Here is a 21,058-nt window from a genome sequence, read left to right on the forward strand (position 1 = left end):
ACTACATTGGAACTTCATACATTTTTTGATTGAAGGTGAACCTATCCATCCTATTTGGGTCATGTAATCCTGCAATTATTGATCCTGTTTGATGTTTATCAGGTAGCATTATGGATATGGAATTTCTTCCTTGTAACAATAAAAAAAAACTCATAAAAATAACTGTTTTATTTATCACGTATCACGATACACATAGTTCATACACAGAATTTATTAAAATACAATAATCAAATTTTACATTGTTTGCAATCCTCATTTGATGTATTTTGCTTAAATTATTCATTCATTCACATTCAATATAAATTGTAAATAGACAATACTACCTTAACATACTGACAGTCATTTATCTACAAATCCAAAATGTTTCAAACATAATTAGTTAATTTCCTTTTAGTACAGTAGAAAATATCTATCGTTGATAATTTTTATACAAATATTTCAAGTGTAACTTAAAATTAACACTACTTTAATCATAGATTATTCATTAAATTTTTATATAACGTCAATGCAAACGCAACATGAAAAATTTTATGTTAACCATGTACATCTAACAGTAAATTTTATGTTCCAGTAAACGAATTATATAAATAAATAAGGCAATTCAAGCAGCTCCAATCGATTCACAAAATAAGCAAAGTAAAAAAATCCAGCATCTTAAGAAATCAAATTACAATGATGATAAAAGGATGTAAGTAGCAAAACTTTAAAATAAATAATAGCAAAGAAGGTACATACCAAGAAAAAGGTACTGTACAAAAAAAAATCGTGACATTAAGCGATATCAGCTTTTTTCGCTACCTCGTGTGGTGTGTGCACGGTTTCACATAGCATCCAGGGGATAACTATAATAAAAATAAAATAAAACAGATGCATCGAAAAATGATAAGATTAAATCACAAGCAACAGTGTTTCTTCATAGTCTGTTCTTTAGCTAACCATTTTAGAAAAGCTCATTTTAAAGATTGAAAATCGTCAGTAGCTCTCAGGCATAACTGCCACTTTTTACTTATTAGTTTGAGTTATAAAAAATTTTAAGCAAAAAAAAAAAATATGGCTAACGAAGATTCAAGTGCGAATCACTTCTCCTCTGCTTATATTTTTTTTTGCACTTCCCTTCAGTGAGCAAACAGTCAACTTCAATTCACCACGCCCTGGCGACGATTATGTCGAACGTGTTTTCGTCTCTTGAGGCACGTTGCACAACATTTCTCTCGAACTATAGGCGACGCGTCGCACATGGGCCGATAAGACGAGCATATCCAGGATGGATCGATACTGTCCTTGCATCCTGAAATATCAATAAGTCGTATTTTTCCTTTTTCTTGTACTACGTTTTTCAATGTTAGTATACACATGATACATGACACTTTGAAAAAATTTGTTGAAAATTGTAGGTAAAAGAACTATTAAAAAATTAACCATCAAAACAAGTTTGATATTTTTTTATAATTTGTTATGATTTCATTGGGGCACAGTAAACCAAAAGGTGCGCGTATACAGACTGTTCTAATAGCTTCAAGGTATACTTCATGGTACTAAAATCTTGATATTGATTAAAACAGATCTGTAAGTTAGCTTTCTATTATAGATACACGAAAATTTTTCACTCAGCACGATCAAATGATTTTCAAATAATAAGTGCAAGTAGAAACTTTTTTACTTTTGTGATTTTTACTTTTTATCACCCTCGCTTTGTGCATCATATCATTTTTAAAACATACAGCATTCCCGCGTAACAATAGTATTCGTATTACTTCGTCACTTGAGCCAAATAAAGTGCAAACTCGGCCGGTAGCTAAAGAAATGGGTCAATTTAGCCAATAATAAAGAGTCAGTTTTATTATTTACAAAATAGTAACAAAAATTTAATTAGAAAACTAAATTAAGTCGATTTTGTACGATACGTTATTTATTGGATCACTGGATTTTGATTGGCTCTTTATTTTCCGTAAGTAATAACTTTCTCTGGAAATTTGGAAAAGATAAACATAATCGATTGATTGAAAATATGTTTTTTAATATCATCAAATTCCATATTGATGGATCAAGTTCCGTTTAATTCAAACTTTAATTTTTGCTAAAAAAGTAAATTTGTGAGCCATGACTGTTGTTTACAGAATCTCATGACCAATTTTACCTATTTTATGTATAAATATCAATAAATTTATAAAAGATATTAGTCAAGTTCTCCAAAAACATACACAAAATATTCTTTGAACACAAGCTCGTAATCAGAGAAAAGCAGTTAAGTGGCAGTTTGACAACTCGAATCCAACAAATCTCGCTTAAGTGTGAGCAGTCGATCGTCAGGTTGCGGTCGATCGATATTTAGTCGCAAGCCTAGACTTATTATTTTTTTTTTTTTCTTTCAGCATAAATGCTAAAGAAGTTGAAGGGGAAGACGAAAGGAAGAGCTCACCGATTTTTTCGTCAGGGCAGGGCTTCTTGTGATGGCAGCGTCTAACTTCTAGTGGCTTTCTCTCAGGATTACAATCAGCCGAGGCCAAGTTGGTCTGTCGGTCGTGACAAGTGGCGTCCCGGCGCTTCTGGCCTGACTTGGCGCTGCAGGTCGCGTTACAAGCGCTCCACTTGCCTGCGCAGGCAAAAGTTTTATGTTAGAAGAAGAAGAAGAAGAAGAAGAATAAGAAGAAGAAGGGACGGGGTGAGCGGCGCTGCCACGCGATGGGTGCAAACTTTAAATTCGAATTAATTGTTTCAAGAAGTTGAAAAGGAGGAGCAATGTAACGGGCTGCGATGAGTTTCTGGCTTCAGAGCCGGCTGTTATTGCTGCCGGTCGTAATTGATCTCCGTGTCTGAACAGTACGATTTTCGAGTGGTTGCTTTTCACAAACTTGACGCTGCCAGTGCCTAATATGCGTTATGAGTTGGAAATTGTTTGAAGTAAACTGATACGGTGAATCCGTATTTGAAGTCACTTATAATCTAATGTAAGTGTTGCATATCCTGAATCAAAAAATATTATAAGTTGTTTATTTTAATCAAGAAACAACTTTTTTTAATTCACCATCACTTTTCTGTGAGTTATATTTGTAATTGCCATTTGATAAGTTGGGTTCATCGGGAGTTAAAATTGTCCTTTTTCTGTTTAGCTGTACGAATACCAATAATAATGTTTTGCCAAAACTAAAATCACTATGTCTTCTTATCAAGATTCCCAATATATATTGACCAACATTTTTCTTATTCAAAGTGTTATCTGTATTCCATTTCAGCATTTGAATCAAGTGTTTATCCTTAGACGCAAACACAACATGCATTCGACTAACCTAGCATAACTTTTTGTTCAGGTTTTTGCAGCTTACGATGTGATTCTGATTTAGTTATCAAAAAAAATAATCGGAAAATTTTTATTATTTTTCTATAACGTAAATTCTAATTATAACTATAATCAGATAAAACTGTATTAAACAATCAATTGTAACTTTAGAATCCATGAAAAATATTTTGAGGGTGAATAAACTCATTACCCCTATATTCTCCAATGGATCTATTCTGATACATCCTGATTTGACGAAGAGAATAAATTTCCCGATTGCGACAAAACTTCATGTAATTAAAATCACACAAAAACTCTAAAAGGGAAGCTTTCATAAAATATGTTGGTATAGTAATGAATTTCCAAACAAACTTTCTCACGAAAACTCCTACCAAGAGTCTCGGTGTGCTGACACCCTCAGAAGCCAGCAACCCTGCAGCGCGCGAAACCAATCCCCGAACAACAAGATCAATCGTCTCCTCCCCAACTAATAAAAAACATACCCGTGACCCATTTCCCAGCTCTGCACTCCTCGGTGTCGGCTGGCTTATTCTCCAGCCCACAGGCCTCCGGATCCGCTGCCACTGAGCAAAACACCTTCCTCGTCTTCCTTCCAGCCGAGCAGTAGCTCCACTTGGACACCTGCCACTTGGGCTTGGCGTTGTACTTGGAGCTCTCCTCTGGATTGTCCACGTCCACCACGTTGTCGAACTCGAGTATCTCCGGCTCCACCTCGGTACTGCCCAATCCATCCAGGGTCGTCGAGCCGGCCGGCTCACTCACGTTGTAAAAGGCCGCGCTCTTCTCGTCCGCGTAGACGATGAGGGGTGCCTCGCTGCTTGGCTCACAGACCGGCAGCTCTGGGCAGGGCTCAACCTCCTCGGGTCGGGCGTTCTTGTCGCAGTCCTGGTCCGGCAGAGCCAGCTCGGGCTGGTCCTCACCTCGGCTGGCGGCCACGCACATGACCGACCGCTTGCGCAGCGCTCCCTCGCCGCAGATCACCGGGCACGCCTGCCACGGCCCCGTCCACCATCTGTTTGCAACCGCCTTGTTTATGTATGGCCCAAAGGTTTTAGGGGGAGCATAACATCGAACATCAGGCGAACTTTCCTAGGGTGTACACAAGTCGCGCTGTCGGAGTCGATAATTGGGCCAGGGAGGTCGATAAAAATTCATATGGCACTCGGCCGAGTGCTGAACATCGAAAAAATTGCATTCCGCGGTTTTTATCCGAAAAATACGGGTCACCGAATAAATCCGTCTCCCTCGCGAAATTCCCTGATTCAATTAAGAAAGTTCTCGAGCCCCGGTGTTTCTCGCTCGGCCCAAGTTTCACGAGCATCGCGCCGGTACGCATGAGCATGTACCCGCACGTACATCATGCACCCGTGCTCCACTCGAAAAGTTTACAAGACGCGTCGTGAGATAAAATATCGAGCACCAACAATTCCATAACTAATTCCCCCTCCGTTGCTGCAGCGCAAAACTTCGAGTGGGGATTTATGTTCCAGGGTGAAACGAGAACTGAATTAATTGTGACTCGAGGAAAAAAACCTAAGTGGAGGCATGAAAAACTTACCTGGCTGGGCAGGGCTTGGCGTTGCACTCTCGGCTCATGGCCTCGGGTTTCTTGGTTCCGCTGCAGAACTTGTCCTCGACCACGCCGCTCTGGCTCTCGTGGCAGAGCGCGTGCGAGATTTGGGTGCCGCCGCCGCAGGTCACCGAGCAGAGCGACCAGTCCGAGTAGGCCCAGGAGTACTCGGGGACCCGTCCGGAGTCCCTCTTTGGCACCGTGTACTCGTAGCGCAGCCCGAAGTTGCGGTAGTGCCCACGGTAAATTAGCTGTAGGTTGTTTTTTTTTTTTTTTTTCACTGTCTTACTAATTAATTTGTATCAAAACTTCGATCAAATCTCGCTGTGGTTTGGGTGAAAGTGTGACTTGCGTTGAAAAAATGTATCAATTATGTCAATTTTCAATATTTACTTATTAACTAACCCTGGTTGTGAATGATGTTTAATAATTTTCTCAAAATGTGGACAGAAGTCAGACTTTTAACAATGTAACTTAAAAAAATATATTTGTACCACAAATTTTTGTGTTAAAGAACCTTAAATTTTTACATTAATAAACCTTAGTTCATTGATGATCTTAACAGCTTATTTGAAGGGCTAAAATTAAATCAATAAAAAAATTTGTGGTTAAAAATATTGAAGAAATTTACAAAAATCTCCTGGCACTATGGCTAGTTATTGTGGTAGGTATTACTGCTTTCTTTGCATTTTCAGAAAATCATTAAACCTTCTTAATTTATTCATTGATTTATACCAAGACTATAATTGAACTTAACTTAAATCAATTGTAAAATGCAATAAGTTTACCGCTATCAGCACTGTCTAATATAGGCTTATTATTCATCTTATTGTTAACAAATACCAAAGAAAAGTAAAATTTAAATTAAAAAAGATTATTAATTTAATTAATACTTATTTTAACATATCTACTACATTTAGACCATGCGCGTCATGACGGCAAGACTTATACATGTTTAAGATTTTTGTTGAAGAATCGCATAAAAACTAATGGAAGTTCATATTCAATTTTTCGTCACGTATTAAATATGTTGAAGAAATTAATGATCTAAAAATTGCGAGTCTTTCATAGCCCGTATAGTATTGAATAAATTTTAACTACATGACACTTTCGTTGTTATTTACGTAATTATTGGCTCCACCCTCAATAATATGGCATGCTCTGTAACACAACTATCCACCCTTATCCACCAGTAATTTTATAAACAGACGGTCGAATCCGAGCAAACAATAAGCCATTTAGCGAGCAGCGAATGATCGCGAATTCCCATCGTCGGATATAATTTCCAAACAGAGGGGGGAGTGCACGCACGAGCGAGCACGGATGAATCTTTCATCGCCGTGCGCCACGACGGTAATAAATCCTCGCAAACGGTCCCTTTTGCGGAGCCAATGGAAAACAAAAATATCGAGCGTTCGTTGGTCGTAATGATGTATCGGAGCGAGTGTGGGTATATAGTGTCGCTGTATAAGCACACTCACGTAAACGACGATGTCTTCCTTGATTGGTCCGGGTATTCTGACTTTCTCCTTGTCGTGGTCGCGTTCGTAGAGCGCCGGCGTTCCCGCCACCTGATACTCCCCGGCCAAGGTGATCTGCCTGTCCGGAGAAGATTAAATATGAGAACGTGCCTGTCACTTGAGCCTCTACTTCTCCTTGTTCTTATTCGTTTATTGAATTTTGTTGTTGTTGTTGTTGTTGTTGTTGTTGTTGTTGTTATTGGTGAGCCAATTTTTTTGGCATTTACATGAGACTTTAATAAATTTTTTTTTTCTTCGCATCATCAAACTGTCCAAATGATTTCTTACTTATTTACAAAAAACTATAGATGAACTATATATAAACTATACGTAAAAATTATTCATCCTGAAATGAGTGTGGTTCGAATATTTTACATTATCAGTGTTATTGTTTCTGTTCGTACGCTGTCAGTGTTTAGTGCTTACTCGGTTAATGTTATTTGATTTAGTATTATAAAAGTAGAGAATTTACACGTTTCTAAATTATCTCTTTTAACCACAAAATCTATGAAAATATTTAAAAAAAATTAAGTTATCCTAATAAAATTCCTCAATAGTTTTTATGCCTAGAAAAAAGTTTTCTTACAGTATTATTCTAATCATAAAATTTGTAAGACTTGAGAAAGACAACTTCCTAATACAAATAACTAAGTAAGTTGTAATTAAAGTGTAATAAACTCTTTTGTTTATTCTGAATTTCTCAAAGCTAGTAAAATTTCACTATTATAAGCCACACTAATTTACTTTAAGGATAAAAGTTCACTCCACATTTGAACAATACAATCTTTTTACGTTTTACGTATAAAGCTTACTAAGGACTTCTAATTTTATCATTAAGACATTTAACTTTGAAGTTATACCATGATAGATCCCTTTTCTTTACTGTAATACTGGGTGACTTAATGGCATTTCCACATGATTTAAGAATCTACTCGTAGAATTTACAATAGGAGTTATGGTTTAGAAAAATAACTTTAACTCATTGTTTCAAAAACTTTGTGTCAAAAAATGTGCAGTGAAACAGATAATTTTATTTTCGGCTTTTTTGTACTATCCATCCAGACATTAGGGAAAACAACGTCTTAGGACGTATACTATCAAAGAAATGCAAGGCACGAAAAGTCTCTAATATTTTTCAATACAACGAAAGTTGGCACGTACCGTTTCCCGTTCAAAAAGTACTCATCCAAGTCCGGTCGGCCGATACCGATGTAATTCTTGCTGTTGCCAACCTCCTCGATCTTGATGTTACGCGAGCCCTCAGGGATGACCACGACCTCCCTGTACCCCGGGCCCTCATTTTTGTCGTACGAACCTCGAATGGTAACGCATTGGGTTCCGTCACCGTGGCAGATGCCGCACTGGTCCTCCGTCGCGTCCGAGTCCACGGCCCAGTCGCAGCCGACTTTCTGCCGACAATATCACACCATAGAGCTTGAGACAAGATGCAACACGAATTTTCGGTAGTATACAATCAAGGCATAGTTGGCAAATTTACCCTGCATATACCAGCGATGCACATGTCCCTTGTGCCTACGTTGCAGGGCGTTCCGTCGAGGGCAGCATCGCCCCACGGCACTATCACGCTCTCCTCGGTGTCCGTGCAGTAGAGCTCACACGGTTCGGCTGTTGCAGAGGTAACACATTAAAATAAGTAGTGCTCATTGTAACAGAACATTATTTTTCATTAAGTGATTTTTTCACCAAGTTGAACAATTTATTGACCCGTAACGATATTCGGGTGTCGGTATACATTTAGCTGATTGAAATATTGGAATTTTTCTGCTACACTGAGAAAAGTAGTGTTAAAAAAATTATTATAACGGTACTAAAAATTACTATATTTTTAGGAAAACTGAGCTATACTTACCTGATGACGCAAAATTATTACGTTTAAAATAATTTTTATTACATTTTAGGTAATTTTTACTATGCAGTAGCCGTACAAAAATTATTCCACGGCATAATAAAAATTACATTGTCTAACATAGTCAAAATTGTGATAGTACAATTTTTCCTACACAACATAGTAAATTTTATTGTAATCGTTTTAAAACGTACCACATTCTAAAGTATAGAATTTGCTATGTGACATAGTGAAATTTCTCATTCCACTGCATTGCTATTCAGTATAGTAAAAATTACTATGTTCGAAAATAATTTCGTACGATGTCTATAGGTATACACGCCTATTGAGTTTCAAATTTGATGTTATACGAATGTAATTAATATTAAGAGGAACATATTATTTGATTTATCAGGGTTAAAAACTGGTACGTGCCGACAATTAATTTTGAATCGACTATAGTTATCCGTTGTTAACACATTGGTCTATACAGGAAACCCTGTAATTTTGTAACTTTATTGTGTGTATGATAAACAGTACACGTTCCCATATCTTTTTTGTCTCATGGTCTAGTGGTTACGAAGATACGGAGCCTGACTCGGAAGCAGAAGGAAAAAGGTTCAAATTCTCATCACAGCAGATCTTTTTTAAAATAAGAATATTTTTAAAATACACCAACATTTATAAGCGACAAGAAAAATATATCTATGTACTTTTAACTCTATTAATATATATATATATATATATATATATATATATATATATATGTCATATATTTTTCTTCTCTTGAACATAAAAATTCTTTCTGAATAAGGAAAAAATTACTACTTATGTCAAAATAGCAAATTTTAATATAATCTGGTTTTACTATGTAGCATAGTAATTTTCATAATATGGCGAGTATGTCTCAGCTTTCCTATAAAATATGGTAGTTTTTAATATAGCTGGTTGTAACTCTTTTTCTAACACCACTTTTCTCAGTGTACTAGACAAGAGAAATGTGTATTTGTAATTTCATACGTTATTAGAGTTACGAACTTTTCGTATTAATCGATCAGATTTCAATCATTGAGATTAAATTGGAGAATTGTTGTGCTGATTTAATTATCCAAGCTATTCTCCCTTTTCGTTAATTATTACAGACATGGGATACATAATCCTTTCAACTGACACGATGAGAAGAGCTCATGTCGGATTACCAAGTGTGTTTGAAACGAAATTATTGAATGTTTATACGTTTCATTACGCGAAATTTCCAGAATTTTGATACTTGATGTCATGAGGAGATAACATCAATATCGAATCAGTTTGCCAATTATTTCAAGAGTATTTGCTTTCTCGCATACGTTCCATCAACATATTTCTCAAAAATAATAATAGTTCGTAATTTTTCAACAATTTTCAACGTACCAGCTGTGGAATACGATATTCGTTCAAGAGACGTACACATTTTTCTTTGTATAAAGCATACTTGAGTTAAGCATCCTAAATAGCTATTAATCATTCTCGATTGCAATACAGATATTTACATCAAAAGTCTGGAAAAACGATTTTCTGTACGATTGCGGTATGAACTTGCATAAGTGGCTGAAGTTTCTTGCATCGGCCATAAAGTATGTTGGAATTGTCTTGCACAAGTTGCGTACAAGATTTTTTGTAATAATTTGTGAAAAGTTAATATTTCCCCCACTGTTTTGAGTATAGAAAATTGGGCTTCACATATGAGAAACAGTGCATAAAATATCTTTCTCCACACACTATATTACAAAAAATACGTCACGTATTTTTGTTTACGAATAAGAATATTGTATGAAATTCCAAAGCTTCAACAGTTATATAATCGACGCATCAAGTGAATCGTACAATCAAACGCCGATAAAACCGATACGGATGAAATTTTGCAATTCCCCATTTTAAAACGCAAAAAAACCCCTGCGAACACCCCAAATCATAACTTACTTTGGTCAAAGTACGGCAGCCACGTGTAGTTCTTGCCCTTGTACTCCTTCCCGTTGTAGGCGCTGCACTGCACGCTGCGGAAGCTGGGCACGCCTTCGGGACACGCCTGAGTGTTACAGATTTTGTAGCGCCGGCGCTTGCCGATGCAAAATTTTCCGCCGTTCGCCGGCTCCGGTTGGTCACACTTGCGCTCGATTATCGACACCCCGGCGCCACAGCTGCGCGAACACTCGCTCCAGCTGCCCCACTCGCCCCAGCTGCCGTCCACGGGATTCGGACGGTCAACTATCGGCACGCACTCTTGGTTTTGACACCACTGTTATGAGCAAAATATACTTCGGAATGAAACATTTGACATCTCGTTATTGTGAAACTTTTACGTTTATTGTCAACGAACCATGTGCTTGCCACAGTGAGTGCCCGGGGCTGCTGGATGCAACATCGTCGTGCACACCCCGTCGACTACGCACCAAAGTTTCGAACAAATCTACGAATGAAAACAGTCATCCCACGTACAATCATTGTGTCGGTTTACTTTTGTCAAGCAATTGAAAAATAAGGAAGAGTTTTTGATTAATATTGACAGTCCTTATGAGCTCCAGCTGGATATAGAATCGTGATTTCTATGAGGGAAGTAATGAAGGATCTTTATTATTTTCGCTCTCTCCATTGTTACGTACCTCCTCCAAAGGTGAGCAGACGGATGCCTCTCGAACGGCAAATTGGAGTCTACACTGATGTTCCGCGTTGTACATGGCTCCTGGAGGCAGATCTGGATAAGCGTAGTCATTATCAGCCGGTTCGTCTTCAAGGCACTCCCCCTTGCCTTGGCTGAAACATGGTTAATTAAAAATTTAATATTCGACGCTGAGAAATGAAGACAGAGGTGGAACTCGGTTCCGAGGTGCGAGGTGGATTTGTACATTGTGCACGAGCGCTGATTAAATTTATATCGGTAACGAGAAACGCGCAAAATTTTGGAGGTGGAATATTAAAATACTTTTCCATCGAATATCGTAATTAATTAGCAGAAGCCAGATTTTATTTTCGTTCCGTTGCTAATTGGATATTTCAAGCTTAAAGGTTGATATTGCTATTGAAATGTTCTTCAAAATTGGGAAATGTTTTTTTTTTGTAAATAAATAAGAGGTCACATTTTTTGTAGATAATTACGTTAGTGCTTCTTAATGCTCCATATAGGTACTGTTGTTATAAATGGTGCACTAGGATTATTATACTTATTGGTTTACATATTTTTAGGGTATTAAACCACTAACGTCTACTTTTACCAGTAAACAAAAATTTTTTTAATGGTTTTCATTGTAAAATAATTTTTTTAAGATGATTGTGTAGTAAGTATGTGAAAGAATAAGTTAAGACATCAACTAACTCGACGCAATGTACATGTAAGCCAACTTTTAAACGCACATGTGATGAAAAATCTTGTGCACAACTCGTGCAAAACGATTACCACGCGTGTGGTGATAGGCTTACACTCGTGGATAGTGCCAGTGACTGGTGTCGTATGATCGCATTTGTGCTACACTCGTATGATCAACTGGCACCCGTTCCCCAGTAACCCCATCCACTCGTGCGTGCCCATCACCACTTGTCGAGATCGTATTTTTTGCACTCATTACGTAAATCACTGTTCATTCAGTCAGTGTGTTGACTATGCTCGAGAAGGAAAAATCAAACCCTATCTCGGTGGAAGTCAAACTTTTGTAAGTACACTCTCTGCTCATTATTTGTATCAAATCAGTATGCTCTTGTATTTCTAATGGTTTTTTATCACGTTACAATTTTCCATGCACATTACAAAGCATATATTAATGTGTTGAGGATGCAGGCAGTGATAATTTTAAAAAAATAAATAAATAGTCTTGAAAGAAAAGTGCAAATAACTCTTAGAAATAGTCTAGAGGAAAATTTTTCTTTATATTCCTTAAAATCATCAAACCAACATTTTTCTTGTAATGAAAAAAATACAAGCATAGTCAAAAGTAAGAAATCAGTATAAAGTTGATCATCAATAACAAATTAATGAAGATGAAAAAAATAAAAAAAAAAAAAAAAATTCTCAATAAAAAACAAAATTGACTCAATGACATTAGTATGTACCAAACGCGCTGCGACGTACTCTAAGAAATTCGTGATGTCTCGTCTGGAACATTTGGACCAGGCAACGCCCACTGTATCGGCCTCGAACGAAGGTGTCATAACGTGCAGCTTATCTCCCTCCTTTTTGCTGCATCCGATTTTCTCTGTATCATGGTACATACCAAAACTAAGATAAAAATAAAATTCGATTATCATTTAGATTGGTACATCGGAAGCATTTATAAAAAATGGTAAGCATGCTTTGAACAGTCAACTTATTAATTGGACAAAAAAAGCGTCAGAATTGCTTACCATTGGCATTACAATTTTGAACCAGTTGTGATATTGAAAACTTACAATGAGGGATGTATGCTGTAAAGCTTAGCATAGACGGTGCACCATACAAATTTTAGGGCTCAACCCCCTGGCTCACTCTATGCCGAGCTTTACAGTATACATCCCTTTTTAGAAAATGAAAGGTAAAATCCTTTAAAATAGCACAAAATGCGAATTAAACTGGTTTTGAATGTACAACGTTTTTGGTTTGAAAATCTTATAAATAGGTAGAACCAAATTATTTGAAATTTTTTGCATCAATCAAATAGGACAATAGTACTATAAAACACACCACTCTGTCGCATCAGACTTTTCACACGCTCTTTTGGCATCTGAAATACATGCACGCATAATTGAACCTTTTCACCAATTTCATCAGCAATGAAAAATAGTGTAAGCAACACTCACACTCTTTTTCCCGCAAAGCACCCAATCCCAAAAAGCCGGTCGAGCAAAGTAACACAAACTCACTTGTGCCCCAGCTCGTGGGTGATGGTGTGAGCCAAAGTGATCCCATTGTCCTCGTTGACGCTGCAGCTGCGATCGGACTGGCACATACCCGCCACGTGGGCCACGCCCAGTGTACTGCAGGGTGTATTAGCCCGTGAGCAAATATCTTCCCTGGTCACGAGGATTGCCACATCGTGATGATTCGGGTGCGAGTCGTCCGATGGATTGAGCTTCAACTGCCACTTGCAGAAGTTATAGAGTGTCTTGTCGGCGTTGATGGTGATGTTTAGGCCCTGCTGAAAACAAAATGTCCAACTGCGAGAATAAATTCGTTATTTCAGGGTACGGTGTCTATGTTTTGACTATCGGTTTGGTCATTTGAGCATGCGGAGCAGAGAGTTACTGTAATTTTCATGGTAAAAGTAATGGTCATGCTGAAATCGATTACACCTTCTATGACGTTTAAGCGAATTTTCTGTCGTTTTTAGACTTTGATAATTTTTACCGTGAAAAAACGTACGGGCCAACACCTAATACCAAGAAAATACAAGATGAGAACATTTTCGATCTATAATTCGATCCATACTAGCTACATGCTTTATGTCGTATTTTGTTTTATCGAAGGTAAAAATTATCGTAACCACATGATCAAAAGCCTAGACGAGCTCGAAATGTATTACCGTAAAGTAATGTAAAACTTGTCAAATTACACTAAAATGGCACTTGGTCCATAATTTATCACCACTTTTACCGTAAAATTACCCCGAATTTCCTCAATACGAATTCACTTGTGCAAAGAACCTCGTGGTTCTCGACAAAGCACCCAGACAGAGTGTCTCTATCCCTCGGGTGGCGAGAGCTCCTGTCACCCCGAGTCTCTCGCTCATCCGAGCGGAATGTGAAAAATACAAAATTGAAACAAGTCCCGCAGACAAGCGTAACAAGAGCCTTACGCGAGCTCCCATGCAAGCCTCTCAGTTCACCCCCTCTCTGAATCAATTAACGCGCGGCGTAATCGCATCAGCTTAAACGAAAGGAGAGAGGGAAAGGGCTGACGCGACGTACATGCAATAAGTGGTGGTGCACCGTTGCTACGCTCACCTCGGCCTCGTCCTCCTCCATCAGGATAATCCTCACGACGACGACGTTGATGAAGTTGCCGATGGTCGGGTCGAGGTAGAGCGCCGAAACCATGTTCATGATGGTGAGCAGGTACGTCTCGACGTCGCCGTCCTGGTGGAAGGCCATCATCGTCGTGTCGGCGACCACGAGGGCCTCCACGTGCCGCGGCCGGCTTACCGATCTTTTGGGGCGCTGCCAGTGGTGGCCAGGCAGGTGTTGCTGGCGCGTCAATTGCCGACGGCGACCCCGACCCTGAACTTGCACCAAGCCCGGCTGTGTTTGCCATTCCAGCAGAGTCTCGGTCAGCCGTCGAGGTTCTGCGGGGGTTGGAGGGTAGATGGAACGAGAAGACAAACAAAAGTGTAGCCGAGTTAGTTGAAATGACTGAGAGAAGGGAAGAGGGGCTCGATCCACCCTATGTTGACGTGGTCTTGGGCTAATTAGGGAGTAGGCAATTCGCGCGTTCGAGGCGAGAGACCTTTTGTTGGTCTTGCGGACCAAGTACTTGCCCTTGCTTGGAATGACAATTGATTGGACCTGCTGTTAAATGATCCCACTTGGTGTCAATGTCGCAACACATATACAAACGTGGTACTATGTCAGTATACTTTATGGCACGGTTACACTGTCGAAATAAAGTCTAGTTAGTTGCGAAAGTTTTAATTCATCGAGTCAGCCGTTGCGAGTGATGTTTACAGTGTGAAATTTTTCCACGGATGAGTCATACGAAAAATGATCGCTCTATACAAGTCCTAAGCGTCCATTAGATAAGAGCTCGGTGGGATTTCGCAAATTCCACGATTGACGTTTAATTACTGCATCTGAGTGTAGCTATTCCCTATATTGCTATTACGGTAGTCGACGAGTATGGCTCGAGACTCTTTGCCGTTTCTCTAAGTGAAGTTGCGTAAACGAGGCTTACTAGCTTATGGACCAGTGAGCGATTACTATAAAGTGTGTAGATTAAGATTTTTTTTTCAATCCATGAAACGTGAGAGAAAAGTCATGACAATTTTATCACTGAAAACGATATAAATTCCGTGGACAGTGAGGTACTTTTGGATTGACAATACACCGTAATGTTGAAATATTACTTGTTCATCCCAAAGCCATGAGAAACAAACAAACGAGTAATCTGCGCTGTACATGTTGGCAGTCCGTATATCTCCACGCGGCGCACTTTCCCTTCGTACCCCAACAATATCAACATCGGAATCTTTGTACCAATTATCTTAATTTCATGCCACAGCAATTATGTAAACACGAGGCCATAATTATTGTTTATCTCGAGCGCCGCCGTAAATAATTATATTTACATAACGCTCGCACGTGTGCGTTATACTTCCAGCGCATGAATACTCGAATCTCGTCCCAGCCCTAAATAAACGCGCGCACGCGCTTATCGAATCTCCCTGACGAGGTCTCTAATACTGGGCTCGGTATCCATTCCACACCCCCCCCTTACCAGAATTCCATTGGATCTCTACTTTGTCTTTTTTTTTTTTTACCTTCAATCCCAACGTGTGGAGGTACGTGCAACGCGCAGAGCTTCCAAAGTGGATGTGTGTACGAAAAGAGGCGAGCCTCTGTGCGGCTAATTCATGCAGATTGGCCGATAGCAAGCCGATAATTAAGATTTCATTCGCCAACTTGATGGATAGTCCCCGCGTGTACGATGGGAGCCTCGTCGAGCCGGGTAATTGTATGCAAAGGCGGATGCTCAGCTTTACAGCGGAGTGCACGTGGTCGAGTGCGAAAAAGGTACACGTCATGAGGATTTCGTTTGAATGTTTCGAGGTTTACCTTCAATTTTAAATGGACAGAGCTTTTGTTCGGTTTTTTGCCTTTTTATGCATCGGCAGCACTATACATTCTTGTTTTTTTTCGACTGGTATAGTGTACGAGCGAGTCGAAAAGAAGGAGCCACGGGAGTTTAATACGGAACGGACCACGAATAATCATCCCTTTTTCGTCTTCACCGGCAAAGTCGGTCGTGATATCGAGGATTTATTTATTCGGGTCGTATAATCCGGCTATGTTTTACATCGCGGCAGAAGTGCTTTCGGTGAACTGCAACCGCCGCGTATAAATCGAAACTGCAAGTTTCATTTCAGATTTGGCTCTCCTTCCGTCTCTCGTGCGTGCAGTTTGGCTGAATGATTCATGAGGGCCCTTTGACGAGATGATCAATTTTATCAGCGATGGAGGGAGAAAATTTGTTTTTGCCAAGTTTCGGGTGTGCTCGTTGTGGTATGTGAATTTGATGAATAGATCGTGCTTGTTGGCGAATAAACCTTTTTTTTCTATCGAAAAACGTGGTTTGTTTTATACGAGAAACCAATAGATACACGAATCAGAAGTATTCTGACTATCAATTCTATAGGTAAACTGGAAATCTTGAAAAATTAAAATTAAATAAAAGTTTAGTCGCCATGGTATAACATGAATTTACGTATTACTAAGATCTAAAGATTTCAAAAGAAACTTTTTAAACTTTCCGTAATTACTTGCCTCAATGTTCGAAAATACTGATAACTTGTATCGTTTTGGAATTAGAACTATTAAAAACAAAATGCCAATGGTAATTCTTTTACAAGCTTCATGGCTCTTAAGCAAACTACTTTTTTAAGCTTAGATAAAGTAGTATTTTCTTGGACGCAATAATAAATTTTTTACCTAGTAAATTTCGAGAAATACTCATTATTTTATTTAAAAGTAAATTTAAAATAAAGTTGTACGGACTGCATTTGGAATAAGATTTTATTTATTCACTATTATAGGTATGAAGTTTAAAAGATACGGGGTATCATATTATGAGGGAAGCGTGTTGACGAACTTTTCCACGGTGTGAATGAAAATCACCGTTCCCGTGGTCTGGCTCGCAAAAGATCATTTTTAGGGAACTTTTAAGCTCTTATTCCTAAAAATGCCTGCACCATCGTCTACCCCCCAAAAACTCTCGAATGAGTACCTATTTTAATGCTCACCGCGCGTGCCACAGGTCCTCTCGTGCTTCTTCTTCTTTTTTCGTCGTGGCTTGCGTCTTCCACTACTACCTTCAGCAGCACCACCATCGCCTTTGGTATCCTTCAGGGTCGGCTTTCGGTGCTCCGGCTGTCGCTCGGATACCTGCAGCTTACTCTCGCGAGCCCTTCGGAACAACAAGTGTGGCCTACTCGACTCGTGGCCCAGCATTGCTGCTGAATCTCGATACCTGTGCTCGTGCTCGCGAGCTACTGGCTCGAGCCAGGCCTCGCCGTGTTCACCGTGTAGAAAACCCGCCTGGAATCAAACGATTTTCTGTTTTCATTTAAAAAGACAACCAAGATTTTAGAGTAAAGTGGCGAGCTACAAATCGTTGCACCTTCTTTGAGATGCGAATTCTCACATGTATACAAATTTTTTTTTAATTAGTTGTTGGGTATAGAATGTATAAGATGTGGAAGCATTTTGGTAAATTTTCGAGAGAGTGAAAAAAAATTTTATGATTCACCTATAAAAGACAAACTAAAACCAAACAAAATTATAATTTAGTAGTGCTCAGTTTTTTGTTGAATTTACATCACATAATATAGTCTCTGTACATCAAGTGTACAATTAAAGTAATCAGATTTTTCTGAAAACCCTTAAATAGATATCATTACATTACTTCTGAAGAATATACTGTACTAAAGGTTTCAGAAGGATATTAAAAATATTGATAACTTAAAAAACTTTTATTTAAAAATAATTTCTGATGATCTTTAAAGCCTGTACCTGGTTAAGTCTGTTGAACATCTTAAAAACCACTGGAATTCATAATTTTTTCTTCTACACCCTACAACCAGTCGGTTTTTATTGAAAAACCGAAATAGTTGTTATTACTGATTCAAAAACTTATTGAATTGTGCGTAATCTATAAATCCTTTGGATTACATAAATGATATAATTTATTGACGGAAAAGCCCTGAACAGTACTTTATGCCCAGTGATAACGTTCATTTCAAGACGAAAATTTATACAATAGTTAACGTGTTTATCTTTCTGTCCAATCACTATTATTTCCTTCTCATTCAAAGTCAGTCAAAACTAAACGAGTAAAACACGAGGTTGCGTACGAAATGCTTTGATACTTTATGTAAGTTTGATAAAAATATTTAATGTAACTATATTGTGAAAAAAAAAAAATCTTAAAAATCAGAGAATTCCTCTACTTACTGAGTAAGCAAAAAAATCCTTCCATTTCCATACAAGTGAGCTAGCTGAAGGACGAAGGGAGACACGGAAAAAAAAAAAGAAAGAGACTACTGCATGACAGTCACGGGGAACAAAGGTGCCAAAAATAGAAGTGGACGCGCTAGTTGCGGGATTAGCATCCTCCCGGAGTTTTATAGCCGCGAGGAACGAGGTATATACACGTAGACAGAGGAAAAATGGTACGAAAAAAAAGAAGGCAAGTAAAGTCGGATGGTCGTAGTCGAAAGGTATTACGTGCATAAAAAAGCCGGGGGGCAAAGCTCGTGTGTACCTCACGTGTCCTTCTTACGTCGTCCTCTCCCCGCTCGGTTATCGAGCGTGAAAAATCGCGGCGCCGCTACCAAGTGCCAGCAGCGAAACAGATACAGGTGCCAGTGTGCATCACAGGAAGCGAATATTTTTTCCAACCTGAGGGCAAACAGGGCCTAGCACCAGTGGCTTATTTCGTTCGCGCCGCGATACTCAAGGAGAGCAAGAGGGGAGGAAATAAGAGAAAGAGGACTCCTCGGTGTTAGCGTATAAAAAAAGGGAGTTTATCGCGTACACAAAGAAAATAAGGACTCGTGGCATCACGTGCTGCGTTTTATGTGCCCTCTCTCTCTTGGGTACAGCTAGCTCTACGTATGTATATATATATATACACTCTCTGTACAAAGGTGTCCGAGAGCGTGGAACAGAGTGTGTGCTCAAAGAAACAGAGGGGATGGCTAAATATGCGACCGAGATCTGCGATCAAGCAGCAGAGATGGAGGGATGCTCCGGTGAGGGGTGGAAGGAGGGGAGCGCTCGTGTGGCTGCCGTGTCTTTTATTTTGCTTCCTCGTGTTTCGTCGGGCCTTCCTTCCTCACCTCTGTCTCGCCCTCCTCTCCCTCTCTCGCACACACCTTCCTCCATCCGCTTTTGTTTTTTTGTATCAAAAAAATAAGAGGGAAAAAAAGCAAAGCGCCAGCCAGCTTCTGAAGATCCTTGGGTGGATAAAAAAAGCTGCTGCTGCTACCGCCACGGCGCCTCCTTGATATAATTCAGCCTACGCGTTTAAGGAGTGGCGCTGTCTCGCTCGTTTCTTTTGCGGCTGTGTTCCCCCCCGCCGGAGCTCTGATTTCAGGAGGCGTTTCGCAAATTTTATACGCGACGCCATCAGATACGAAGCGCAGATAAAAGCGTGCTTCCTTCTGAGGATGTATTTTTTTTCCTTTTTTTTTTTTTTCCTCTTCGGGGGGAAAAAAGAGCGGTGAGGGAGATAGTCCAAAGTCGACTCGGAGCTAATCGCATTTGAAATTGATATTTTTTAAGGCCCCAAGCTTTTCGGGACCTCCACTAGATTTGGGAGTGAGATGATGTTTTGCGATGGATGGAATTGAGAGGAGCCTTTTTCCATATTAATCGCGTGGAAGAAATATGTTACTTCGTATTCAAAGTTTGATACCCACGATAATCCTGTGGAAAAACTGTGTTTCGTTTCATGTGTGTGGAAAATGGAAAGAAAAGCACTCGCACGAGCGACTGAGCGAAAAAATCGTCCAACTTCTTCGAAGAGCATGAATTAAAATCGGGGACATGCGTCGTGAAATGGAAAAATCTCGGCGCCTGGCAATAAAACCGAGAACTGCGAACGAGCAGTAAACAGCCGGATGAGAAAAGAAAAAAAAGAAAAAGATCATCTTCGCGGCACATGACGTGGCTGCGGCTGACAAAAGACTGCATTACAAAGTCAAAAGGCACCTTGGGGTCGAAGATCACTTGGTTTCAGCCTTTTTCTTCATCCACGGATGGCGCAAAGTCGAAATAGAACGGCACATGACGTCAAAAGAAGGAAGCGAGGTACGAGAGATCTCGGCAGCTTCTCGAAATTCAAAGCGTGAGCTTTTCTGTATCCCCTCACTGTCAAACGCGATTTCTTTTTATTCTTGAGAGAAATGCATCACCCGGTCAGTTTGCTTCCTTACAGTGCAACTGACGTGACATTTTTCTCTTTGGTTTTATTTTTCGTCATTGTTTTCTCGATTGTTTCTATAAATGTAAATCGCGGGTTCATCCACTTTACAGGAGCTTCGACAGAATATGCATACTTATTTCATGGAACATGATTTCATATGCTTGTTTGCAAAAAGATAAATAACCAACGTGACACTTTGTTTTTTGGTTTTTATACTTTCTATTATCTTAAATATTGAGATAGTGACCGTGAATTGCGACTAATTATAAAAAAAATGTAATCTAGTGTAGAACTTGTATACATTAGTTTATATGTTTACTGTATAAAGATATTATAAATATACAAACTGATTTTTTCTCGTATGCTTTCATGTTTAGTCTTAAAAAAAACGTGAGCTTGAAAATGATAAAAAATTTTTCATTTCTTATAATATAATTATGTAAGAAGGCAAAATAATGAAACAATACGTCGATAACCATTACAAGATGACAAGTGAACAGCATCGGGATGCTTAACTTCATGGCTCATGAGAAATCAAATCGAAAAGATTCTTGGTTTTACACGGACTGTCATGGAAAGGCTGTTGTGAATTGGTTGTTATTGATTATCTGTACACGTTAACTTGTCATATTATGTTTGAAAAAAATGTTTTTCTTTGAATTCTAATGTCTGTACATCAGTCTAC

The 21,058-nt window shown here is 39.0% G+C and overlaps 1 protein-coding gene across 1 annotated transcript in view; it reads right to left on the reverse strand.

The window, feature by feature from the left end:
- Positions 1 to 270: 270 nt before the first annotated feature.
- The window catches only part of LOC106642587 (A disintegrin and metalloproteinase with thrombospondin motifs 7), a 58,059-nt gene continuing 37,271 nt past the window's right edge, over positions 271 to 21,058 (reverse strand). The window contains exons 3-16 of the mRNA XM_089598371.1: positions 17,189 to 17,483; positions 14,181 to 14,518; positions 13,101 to 13,375; positions 12,334 to 12,480; positions 10,874 to 11,024; positions 10,591 to 10,680; positions 10,194 to 10,509; positions 7,887 to 8,014; positions 7,550 to 7,797; positions 6,350 to 6,467; positions 4,857 to 5,119; positions 3,781 to 4,310; positions 2,420 to 2,593; positions 271 to 1,288 (exon numbers count right to left, since the gene is read on the reverse strand). Coding sequence (XP_089454497.1) covers positions 1,137 to 1,288; positions 2,420 to 2,593; positions 3,781 to 4,310; positions 4,857 to 5,119; positions 6,350 to 6,467; positions 7,550 to 7,797; positions 7,887 to 8,014; positions 10,194 to 10,509; positions 10,591 to 10,680; positions 10,874 to 11,024; positions 12,334 to 12,480; positions 13,101 to 13,375; positions 14,181 to 14,518; positions 17,189 to 17,483 — 3,225 coding nt within the window. The 3' untranslated portion in view covers positions 271 to 1,136. The remainder of the gene's footprint in view (positions 1,289 to 2,419; positions 2,594 to 3,780; positions 4,311 to 4,856; positions 5,120 to 6,349; positions 6,468 to 7,549; positions 7,798 to 7,886; positions 8,015 to 10,193; positions 10,510 to 10,590; positions 10,681 to 10,873; positions 11,025 to 12,333; positions 12,481 to 13,100; positions 13,376 to 14,180; positions 14,519 to 17,188; positions 17,484 to 21,058) is intronic.

Source organism: Copidosoma floridanum, unplaced genomic scaffold (genome assembly GCF_036245765.1).
Source record: "Copidosoma floridanum isolate Cflo_tuat_1 unplaced genomic scaffold, Cflo_Japanese_pri ptg000001l, whole genome shotgun sequence".
Classification (NCBI taxonomy): domain Eukaryota; kingdom Metazoa; phylum Arthropoda; class Insecta; order Hymenoptera; family Encyrtidae; genus Copidosoma; species Copidosoma floridanum.